The 11,639-nt window shown below is 38.9% G+C and overlaps 2 protein-coding genes across 2 annotated transcripts; both read left to right on the top strand.

Annotated features, from left to right (window-relative positions):
- Positions 1-1,013: 1,013 nt before the first annotated feature.
- LOC147551302 (uncharacterized) lies at positions 1,014-1,718 on the top strand. The gene has a single exon (XM_086668550.1). The coding sequence runs from the start codon at positions 1,014-1,016 to the stop codon at positions 1,716-1,718; it is 705 nt and encodes a 234-aa protein (XP_086524676.1).
- A 3,572-nt stretch (positions 1,719-5,290) lies between these two features.
- LOC147551301 (disease resistance protein RGA2-like) lies at positions 5,291-9,348 on the top strand. The gene is made up of 2 exons (XM_086667029.1): positions 5,291-8,599; positions 8,716-9,348. Exons 1-2 carry the CDS (start codon positions 5,449-5,451, stop codon positions 9,033-9,035), a joined length of 3,471 nt encoding a protein of 1,156 aa, XP_086523155.1. The 5' UTR covers positions 5,291-5,448; the 3' UTR covers positions 9,036-9,348.
- The last annotated feature ends 2,291 nt before the right edge of the window (positions 9,349-11,639 follow it).

The following is an 11,639-nucleotide window of genomic DNA, read 5'->3' as shown; positions in this document are numbered from 1 at the left end:
GTCTGATCCTATTACCACTTCGGTGATAGATCAAGGTCTCGTCTCGTCAGATGATATGGTGGCTGAACCTCCGATCAATGTATCAGAGATAAGTCAGGGTACGGACAAATTTCAAATTTCAGCGGGGTGCGCCGAAGACAGAGGTACTAGGCCAGGGGAAAAGGTTGGGGGCCCAAAGAAGACGGGCCCAGCAAAGAAAAGGTTTAAGATATATTATAGATCCAAGAAGAGAAATAGAAAGCCCAGGAGGGTTCCTAGGGCGCCCCCTCTCCTGATCACGGACTTGGGTAAGGCCCTAATGGATTCTTTTAAGGGCACCATGGGCAGAGACTTTCCAAGGATCTCCAAGAGTATTACCCTTGACAAAGAATGGACAGGTGCCTTTTCTCCCCCTCATCCAGCCATCACCCCAGCTAGTATTCTATCTCATGATTTGTCAGTAGCGGTGATCAACACGAGTATGGAACAGAGGATGGAGGAGTTCTTTGCAACAGGCAAGGAGTTGGGTTTTGCGTTGGATCAGGAAGGGGCCAAGAGGAAGATGGAGAACCTTCTTAAGTTGATAGGATCGGATCTCAAGGAGAACTTTGACAAGGGCGAAGAAGACTTAGTACTGTTTACTCAACCTTTAGCTACCATGGGTCCAGAAGTAAATAATCTAGTGAATTTGGGGGAATCAGAAGGGGTCATCGACAGTACAGAGGCTTCGCCTATGGATAGTGATCTTGCAATGGTGATTCATACTCCGGTTCAAAATAGGGTTTCAGTCGATGGAGATAAGACTCCTGATCAGAGCAGTGGACAGAAGAGGGCAGGAACAACATCTAAGTTAGAAAGGGAGGCTAGAAGGCTAAAGTGGACGATGAGGGAGTCAGAATCAGGAGGAAGTAGGACTCGTTCGTGTTCAAGGGTGGTAACTCGTCTTGATTATGTCAATTAACTTCATCAGCTGGAATATTAGGGGTTTGGGAGCAGCAAAGAAGAAGGCTGCAGTTAGGAAGTTAAGGATAGAGATGAAGGCGAATTTTGTGTTTCTTCAAGAAACTAAGTTAGAAAATATTAATGACGTTCTTGTGTTTAGTCTTTGGGGTAATTGTAATGTGGCCTGGTGTGCTTTACCGGCTACTGGGTCGGCAGGGGGTGTTCTATGTATGTGGGATCCTTCTTATTTTGCTTGTTCCGACAGGGTCATAGGTAGTTTTTCCATTTCTCTAAAGTTATGTAATGTATCAGATGGTTTTGAATGGATGGCTACTTCGGTTTCTGGTCCGTGTATTTCCTCGCTTAGGGAGTCATTTTGGAGTGAATTAGATTCAATTTATGATCTTTGGAATTTACCTTGGTGTATCGGTGGGGACTTTAATGTCACTAGATTCGAATATGAGAAGAGGAACAAACATTCCATCACCTCTAAAATGAAGAGATTCGACGAATGGGTAGGGAGAAATGAGCTCATTGACCTTCCAGGGAATGGGATGGCTTTCACATGGTCCAACAATCAATCAGTTCCGGCGATGAGCCGGCTGGACAGGTTCCTAATTAACAAAGCTTGGGAGGATCAGTTCCCTTCAGTTTCTCAGATTATTCTGTCGAAGCCTTTGTCGGACCATGCTCCCATTCTTCTGAAATCAAATATCAAGACCACAGGTAACCCTCCTTTTAGACTTGAAGATATTTGGCTTTTGGATGTGGACTTTATTCCCCAGGTTAAACTTTAGTGGGAGGAGATGGATAGAGGTGCTTCTTTTTGGGCTAAAATGAACATATTGAAAGAAAAGGCAAATAAATGGTCAAGAGAAAAATTCAAAGGTCAGAAGGAGACTTTGGCTAGACTCCAGGAGGGGATCCACAATTTCGACAAATTGGAGGAAACTACTAATTTGTGTGATGAGGATCTTTTGCTCAGACAGAGTATGAGAGTGGAGCTGGAGAAAATTCTTAATCTTCAGGAAATTAGTTTGAGACAAAAATCGAGAATCAATTGGCTTGAGGCAGGAGACAGGAATTCAAAGTTCTTCCATGGAATCATAAATTGTAGAAAGAGGTCGAATCGGATAGCAGCTTTGAGAGTAGGCGATGAGCTTATCATGGAGGACAAGCAGATCAAAAGTCGGGTGGTCGAGCACTTTGCAAATATATACAAGGAGCCGGCTATGTGGAGACCTGGTGTGGGGTAGTCTAAACTTGCCTTTGATTTCGAATCTCCAAGCTGAGTCACTGGAGGGGGATTTCTCGGAGGAGGAGGTCCTTCTCGCAATCAAAGATTTGGCGAAAGATAAAGCTCCGGGGCCGGATGGTTTCTCCATCAAATTTTACGACAAATGCTGGAGTATTATTGGGAGAGACTTTATGAAGGTAATCTCGGATTTCTGGTTCTCGGGTAGTTTAGATTGGAGATTGAATCAATCGTTCCTCGTGCTCATCCCTAAGAAGGATATTACAGAGTCATTGAACGACTACAGGCCGATAAGTTTAGTGGGGGGACCTTATAAGATCATTTCCAAGGTTTTGGCAAACTGACTTAAGTCGGTTCTGGAATCCATCATATCTCCTAATCAAGGGGCTTTTATTAGTGATAGACAAATTCTCGACGGGGTTTTAATTGCTAATGAATTGCTGGACCCCAAGATGAAATCGAAGTCCTCGGGTATTATGGTTAAGGTTGATTTGGAAAAAGCTTACGACAAAATCAGTTGGGATTTCCTTTACGACATCATGACTAAGATGAGTTTCAAATATAAATGGAAAACTTGGATTTTTAACTGCATCTCATCGGTTTCGTTCTCGGCTTTGATAAATGGTACTACGTCGTCGGTGTTTATGAATTCCAGGGGGATCCGTCAAGGAGACCCATTGTCGCCTCTTTTATTCTTGCTCGTGGCGGAAGTTCTTAATTGTATGGTTAAAAGAGGGGAAGAGGTTCAATGGTTCGATGGTTTCAGGGTGTTTGATAATGGAACGCCTATTACCCACCTACAATTTGCGGACGACACGTTATTTTTCATTAAAGAAGACATCAACCAGATCCGCAAGCTAAAAGACACTCTCATATGATTTGAAGCAGCCTCTGGTCTCAAGGTAAACTTCGGTAAAAGCCAAGTGATTGAAGTTGGCAAGGTGGAGGGCTTAGACGACTTGGCTGCGACTTTTGGATGTGTTAAAGCATCCCTCCCTATTTCCTATTTAGGTCTGCCGTTGGGGTTCTCTTATAGATCTAAACACCTATGGGATCCAGTCATCGAGAAGGTGGCTAGACGCCTCTCTCCGTGGAAGGCAAGACTTTTGTCAAGAGGGGGGAAATTGACTCTAATTAAGGCGGTTTTATCGGCTCTTCCTATCTATTTCTTATCTCTTTTCTCGGCTCCGGTCTCGATTTGTAATGAATTGGAAAGAAAGTTCAAGGATTTCTTTTGGGATGGTGAGATGGACAACAAGAAATCCCATTGGGTGGCGTGGGAGATTCTTTGTAAGCCGATCGCTCAAGGGGGCTTGGGAATCAAAAGTCTGAGGAGGATGAACGATGCATTATTATCTAAATGGCTATGGAGATTCGGTAAGGAAAAGAACCTTCTGTGGAGGAAAATTATTAAGGAAAAATATGGGGAAGAGGAGTTAGGGTGGATGTCGAAACCACCTAAAAAAGCGTATGGGGTCTCGGTTTGGAGGGGGATATATAGTAGGTGTCATAAGTTTCATTCCATGTCCAAGATTAAGGTCGGGGACGGAAATAAATGCGAGTTTCTGGGGTGATATTTGGGCTAAGGACACATCCCTTAAAGAAGCGTACTCGAATCTCTTTTTGCTCTCCGAATCGAAGGATGGGACTGTTAGTGATTACTTTGACATTAACTCGAAGGTTTGGAGGGTGGATTTTAGGAGAGGGATCTATGATTGGGAGTTGGAGGAGGCTAAAAGCCTCTTAAACGACTTAGAACCGTTCTGCCTCATCAATCAACCAGACGCTAGGGTATGGATTTCAAACCCGGATCCGGAGAAGGTAGAGTTATCAGTAAGAGCGATGTTCTCACTTTTGTCAAACCAGGAGTTGGAGGCTAAACCGGTTTTTAGAGATGTTTGGAGAAAGAATATACCCATGAGGGTGTGTGTGTTCTTATGGGCTGTGATTTGGGAGAGGATTCCAACCATGGACAACTTGAGGAAACGGGGTTTCATATCGCCAAATCGATGCGGTTTTTGCGGGAATGATGAAGAATCCTCCTCGCATATATTTCTCCATTGTGACACGGCGAGGGGCGTATGGAACAGATTCATGAGTAATATCGGGATTGTCTGGTGTACCCCCAACTCCATTACCGATCTTATGCTGGCTTGGAAAGGTATCAAAGGTAGTAAACATAAGAAGGCTATTCTCAACATTATCCCTAAAGCAATCATATGGGCAATTTGGAGTGCTAGAAATGATGGAATTTTCAGAGATAAACCCCGATCATCAGAGTACATCTTCTTCGCGGCTAAATGTCTTATTTACCATTGGAGCAGATCGTACAAGTGGGCTAAAGTATATTCGTTTAATTGCATGGTTGAGTCATGGGATGGTTTTTTAGACTCGCTTTAATGGGCAAACCTTGGTATCCGGTGTTCCGGTGTTGTGGTGGTCTATGGAAAGGATGTCTTTGATGTTTTTATTGTGTCGTGGGGGGTCTTTGGAGTGATCCTCATGCGGTGTTTTTCTGTTTTTTGTTTTCTGTCACTAGGCCTAACTAGCCATGTGCGTCTTTGTATTCCCGTTTCCTTTCATTAATTTAATCAAAGTATTCAAAAAATAAAATAAAAAGATAGTGTGTTATGTGTACTTCTGTGACAGGGCCCAGCCCTAGTCGTTAGGAAGCCCAAAGTTGTGAACAAAATCGGCCCTAGTTGTTAGGAAGGCCAACGTGGTGAACAAAATTGGAGTTTCCTTCTAGAAAAAAATAAAATCACATCGTAAAATTATGTTGCAAAATTTATAAAGAGAGCGGCATTAATTGAATTGAGCTAAAACAGAAAACATATTAACTTTCATTTAAATTTTGGAATTGGAAAACTCTCTTCGATTCATCTAGATCCTTATACTCTAACACGACCTACGGCGACCGACAAGAAGAAAGTGACAGGATAAAGAGGAAAGAATTTTGAAGAGATAGGTAGAAAAGAAAAACATAACTCGTTAAAGTCTGACAAAAAAGATCAAAAGGAGACCAAAATGGATGATGGTCATCATTAGGGGCCAAAATGGAATTAACCCAAAGTTATAAAGGTACGTAGTATCATTAGGCATAACAGAATTCTTATCTTGTCTTCAAATACTCCAAGTAAAGTAAATACTCTACTTGGAGTGAGAGAGAATTAATATTCCAAGTAAAGTATTCACTTTCCCTAGATCTACCTCTCTCTCACTTCAGACTTCAAAGACAACCAAAAGGAAAGACTAGAGAGATTGCTGCTTCAATGGATCTTCAAGTTTTAGTGTCTCCTTTAATTGAAATTGTTCTTGGTAATCTCGGTTCTCTTATCCAATCCGAATTTGCACTACTCTCTGGTTTCAAACAAGAGTTGGACAAATTTTCCAGCACACTATCCACCATTAAAGATGTCATCGAAGACGCTGAGTTAAAACAACTTAAAAACAAACCCCTTCAGAATTGGTTGAATAAACTCAAGGATGCCGCTTATGATGCCGAGGACATCTTGGATGAGTTAGCTACTGAAGCTTTAACCATTCAAACAATGGAGGCCCAGACTTCTAACAATCTTCAGGTATTACATCTCTCATCTTGTATCAATTTCAAACAAGTTAATGCTCGTCGGGAAATTGCGAAAAGAATGAGAAAGGTTCAGAGAAAGTTTGATGAGATTGCCAGAGAAAGGTCGGATTTCCATTTGGAAATAGGAAATAGAGTTGAACCGAGGTCGACTCAGCACCTAGAAACTAGCTCCGTTATAGCCGAGAAAGAAGTCTATGGAAGGGAAGATGATAAAGATTACATGGTGAACCTATTGATAGAAAATACAAGGGTTGAGGAGGAGGAGGATGGAGATCGTCGAGGAGGAGATGCTTCGGTATGTGTCATACATGGAATGGGTGGTCTTGGGAAGACTACTCTTGCTAAAATGGTGTACCATGATGAGAGAATTGTCGGTCATTTTTCGCTTAGATGTTGGGTTTGTGTCTCTGACAACTTCGATCCGAAATTCCTTCTCAGAGCTACTATAGAATCCTTAGGAGGGGTTGCAAATGATCTCGACAACTTAGAATCTTTGCAACGTCGCCTTCGCGAGAAACTTAATGGGCAGAGATTCTTAGTGGTGTTAGATGATGTATGGAATGATGATATGAACAAGTGGGATGTGTTGAAATCCTCATTCAGATGTGGAAGCAAAGGTAGTTCAATTATTGTGACAACCAGACTTGAAAAAGTGGCATCGATAATGTCTACGCTTCCAGTGCGTCGCCCAAAAGGTTTATCCCATGAGGATTGTTTTTCACTGTTCAAGCATCGTGCTTTCGACATGGGAAAGAACGAAATAGAAATTTATCCGAAATTGGAAGCTATTGGCAAGGAGATTGCGCTTAAGTGTGGAGGTATACCCTTGGCTGCGAAAGCATTAGGAGCACTACTTCGCTGTAAAAGAGAAGAGAAAGAGTGGTTGTTTGTTAGAGACAATGAAATTTGGGAACTTCAATTAGAAAATGAAGACACTGTCTTATCAATTTTGAGGTTGAGCTACAATCATTTACCCTCACATTTGAGGTCGTGTTTTGCTTATTGCTCCGTCTTTCCAAAAGATTACATATTCAACCGAGAAGAATTGATTTATTTGTGGATGGCAAACGGTTTTGTTCCATTCAAAGGTAGTCACTTAGAGTTGGAAGATGTGGGAATTGAGATTTTTAACGATTTATTGTGGAGGTCCTTCTTCCAAGACACCTATAACGATGAATTTGGCAATGTGATATCATGTAAAATGCATGATTTAATGCATGATCTTGCATGTTCTATAATGAGGGAAGAATGCTCTGTGATTGGGAATGACAAAACAAGAAATAATACTGGTAATAAAAGATTAAGACATGTGTCTTTTCATCCGCAGTTCTCAAGTTCACTGCAGAGCTATCTTGTGCTTTTAGTGGAAAGATCAAAACCAAATTTGCGCACTCTTATATATAAAGACTCTGGCGATGGAACTCATCTTCAACTAAACTTCAAAAATCTTAGAAATTTGCGGACATTAAATTTAAGCAGGATAAATGCAAAGCTTGATCGAATAAGCAATTTGAAGCACTTGAGGTACCTCAATCTCTCCTACACTGGTATAACTTCATTACCCAATAAATCATTTTGTCAACTAAGAAATCTGCAGACGTTGAACCTTAAGAGCTGTAACAAGCTCCAAATGTTACCTAAAGACCTATCTAAACTGAGAAGCCTCAGACACCTATTCATGGATGGTTGTTATGCATTAACCCGAATGCCAAACGGTATGGGAGAATTGGTTAATCTCCAAACATTGAACCTAACTTACTGTCAAAAGCTCCAAATGTTACCTAACGACCTATCGAAACTGAGAAGCCTCAGACACCTATGCATTGAGGATTGTGATGCATTAACCCGAATGCCAAATGGTATGGGAGAATTGGTTAATCTCCAAACATTAAGCTTCTTCATTGTAGGTGCAGAGAGTGGTTCTACTATTGAGCAATTACAAGGACTGAACAACCTGAAAGGAGAATTAACGATAAAAGCAATGAACAATGTGAGAAACGTAGTTGACGCTAAAAAAGCCAACTTAATGGGAAAGCACAATTTGCGTGTCGTACATTTAGAGTGGTCACCGCCAATTAGTCTCGAGCAAGGAAATAGTTACAGCACCAGCGAACAACAAGAAGAGGTGCTGGAAATTGTTGCGGAAAGCCTCAAACATCTATCTAATTTGAGTGACCTTTCTATAAATGGGTATGGAGGTGCAATGTTTCCAAGTGGTCTATCATGCATCTCTAATTTGGTCAATATCGAACTTTTTGATTGTCAAAGGGTGGAACATCTACCGGCGCTTGGGCTACTACCGGTACTTAATATTCTTAAATTATGTAAAATGGATTCGGTGAGATACATCAGGGATGAGTTTTATCATGGAAATCATGTTGGTCAATCAGGTTTCGTCTTCTTTCCATCACTTGAAGAATTATCAATATCTGAGATGCCTAGTTTGGAGGAATGGTCGTCACCGTCATCAGAAGTGGAAAACGGAATAAAAGAAGATAGACAAACTTCATTCCCCCACTTTACAAACTTAATCATCTCTGAGTGTACCAAGTTAAGAAAAATTCCCCAGTTGCAGCTATCTTTAAGAGTCTTACGGTTATTGAATTGCGTAGAATCATCCTTGGTAAGCTGTTTAGAAAGTTGCCCCCTTCAACTTTCTGATCTTGAGATTGCTGAAGTTTACGATTTAATATCCTTTGGGGTATCAGGGACGACAATGATGATGACACTGCAAAATCTTACAAGTCTTGAGATAAGTAGTTGTGATAAGCTAAAGAATCTCACTAAGGAGCTTTATAATAATCTCACTTCACTAACTGAATTGACCATCCAAAGTAAGTGATCATTTATTTTCTTTGTCTCGTTTTATATTTCCAGTTTTCGTTGCATGAAATCAAAGAAATCTGATAACTAAGAAGATCACTTGTTATGTTTTATTAATTTTTTGCAGATTGTCCGGAATTTGAGTTCACAGCGGATGAGTTTTACAACCTCCCTGTTCTTAGTTCTCTGTATCTTTTTTACCTACCTAAGGTGACATCTTTGCCGGGGTGGATAGCCAACCTCGCAACACTTGATACCTTACAAATTCAAGATTGCTATAATCTGAAATATTTGCCCTCCGAACCACTCACATCTCTCAATGATCTACGGATCGTAGATTGTCATCCAGATCTACACAGACGATGTGAAAAGGACAGGGGAACCGATTGGTACAAGATTGCACACATTCCAAACTTGACACTTAAGTTAGAAAGAGAGGTTGCATAATTCATTCATTGTTTCAGAGTTACAAATGGAGTTAGTTACTCGCACATTGAAGATTGCAAAAATCTGTAATATTTGCCATCTCAGCCACTCACATATCTCAATAACATATGGATTCAAGGTATGTGAATTGATAATATTGTCCTGGTGAAGAGATTTGTGATAGAGTTGAACTTGGATTTGTTTGAGTTGGTACAATTTGAGATTAGGGTCCTGTTGTAATAAGTGAAAGAAGTTCTGTTGATCTTAACTCTGTTCTTTGTGCCCGTGCTGGTGCCTCGTTGTGAGGGTGAATAAGATTTTATTTTTAATTTTTGGTGATGGTGATCCGGTCATAATCGAGAAACTATGTCAAATATGATTTCATGTGGCTGTGATAAAAAGATAGTGTGTTATGTGTACTTTCTGTGACAGGGCCCGGCCCTAGTCGTCAGGAAGCCCAAAGTTGTGAACAAAATCGGTCCTAGTCGTTAGGAAGCCCAAAGTGGTGAACAAAATTGGGGTTTCGTTAGACAAAAATAAAATCACATCGTAAAATTATGTTGTAATATTTATAAAGAGAGCGGCGTTAATTTACTTGAGCTAAAACAGAAAACATACTAACTTTCATTTAAATTTTGGAATTGGAAAACTCTCTTCGATTTAGATATGTTTCCTTGATTTCTTGCTCCAACTTAGTTAGAGATTTATGAAAGAAATAAAATTAATAGAATATAACACTTTCTTGAAATGTATTCAAAGGAATGTTTATATGTTAAGAACTGTTGTAAGAAAATAAAAAATTTGAAAATGTAGGAACCCATCACTAGTATCAATTTATTTTAATAAATTATTTTAAACATGATTTGCTTGATATAAAGAAAAAATCGAAAAATCAAACATCCAATGTATCTATACTAGTTGAATCCATACCAAATATAGCATCATCCATTCAGGGGCGGCCCGTGACCAAAGCCACCAAAGCGGCCGCTTTGAGCCCCAAATAATCAAGGGCCTCATGTTTCCTATTTCCTATGTAACTTTCGAAAAATTAATTATATTTTAAACCAATTTCAAACATAATTTAAGGCGTAGTTAAGTGGTAAAGAGTTCAAATTTGGATAAGAGGTCAAGGGTTCAATTCTCCTACCCTTTGCATTGTTTAAATTTTATTTAATTTTTTCTAATATACAGTGAATGGGACCCCAATTTTAATTTCGCTTAGGGCCTCCGATATACTTGGGCCGGCCCTGCATCCATTCGCAACTAGTTCATTTTGAACAAAAACAGAATAATTTTTGAGTCTATAGACCAAAAATAGGGTCCTAATAGGAGATTTAATCCTCTATAATCCTAAAAAGGATTTGAAAACCTAAATAATAATCTTAATAGATATCCGGTCCTTTTAGTGTCATCTAGAGAGATTACACAAATCCATATAATATTTATTATATATGCAATACCTATATTAACCTTCGGTTAATATCTAATCGTGATTTTCCTTCTAAACCGTATTAGATTTCTCTCCATATTTATCTCAACTTTCTCTCTCCAATCACGTTCTTTATGTAACTAACAACTCTCTCTCTATAATTCCGTAACCGAAATCCAGAAACTTTCCCATTACCTCTCTAAAAATGAAACCATCATTAAACCTTCATTAAACTCTCGCCCAGCTGTAAAAAACTCCATTGATTAGTATTCAATCAAGAGCCATCATCAGAAACTCCATTGTCATTTTCAGTTTTTACTCATCTTCTCTTTATTCTAGCCACAACTATTCAGGTTTAACATCTTATGTACATTTGCTTATAGTTAACGATTCATATTGAAGATTTCATAAATATCAAATGATCGTCTTTTCCATTCATCATTTAAAATGAATCTGTATTGCTGTTATTTTCCATAACTAAAGTGTTATTTCATGTATTTGATATCTCTGTTTCATTTTTATTGAATCCATGTAATCTAGATCTGATGTTTTCATTCAAATATTTCGATTTTTCACAGCTAATATTATCTTCACATCAAATTGAACTGATAGTACAGGTAATGTTGGGTATTAGATTTCAGTCATTTAATCTAAGATCTGTATGGAAAACACTTAGTATGTAATATACATTATGTATAATTTACGTTACATTATATATACTTTTTAATAATATTATGTTGTAAATAACATGTACATATATGTAATTTATCACACAGTACGCATACTTTCTTACATAGTTGTCTATAAAATGTTGTAATAGGTATAAATTACAATTTCACATGCGACAAAGTATGCGTACTTTATTTACAAATGAATGATATTCTCATACATACAGATATAAGTACGTAATTTGTTCTTTACATTTTGAATTGTTTTCGTATCTAAACAATTTGTCTGTTTTACAATATCAATAATTATGTTTTACAGAACAGATGGAGATTCAAGCAGATTTATCATTACAAAGCAAGAAGACGATATTAAAATCTGATGGTTGGGATAAAATGTTTACAGAACCTGGTCAATTATTTCCCGGGGGTGCTAAAGCATTTCGATTTGCTCTTCGTCAATATAGTATAAATACTGGCCATGATTTTAAATTTATTAAAAATGATTCGAAGCGGGTAACTGCTGTATGT

This window comes from Eschscholzia californica, unplaced genomic scaffold, assembly GCF_041429995.1.
Source record: "Eschscholzia californica isolate CP2 unplaced genomic scaffold, dmEscCali1.0.p SCAF_3, whole genome shotgun sequence".
Lineage (NCBI taxonomy): Eukaryota > Viridiplantae > Streptophyta > Magnoliopsida > Ranunculales > Papaveraceae > Eschscholzia > Eschscholzia californica.
This window is presented reverse-complemented; position numbering and strand designations above follow the sequence as displayed.

Excerpts from the sequence above, each read along its gene's own strand:
- LOC147551302 (XM_086668550.1), top strand. The coding sequence starts at position 1,014 with ATGAAGGCGAATTTTGTGTTTCTTCAAGAAACTAAGTTAGAAAATATT.
- LOC147551301 (XM_086667029.1), top strand. The coding sequence starts at position 5,449 with ATGGATCTTCAAGTTTTAGTGTCTCCTTTAATTGAAATTGTTCTTGGT. Across the intron at positions 8,600-8,715 it reads AACTGAATTGACCATCCAAA|ATTGTCCGGAATTTGAGTTC; the intron begins GTAAGTGATCAT and ends AATTTTTTGCAG.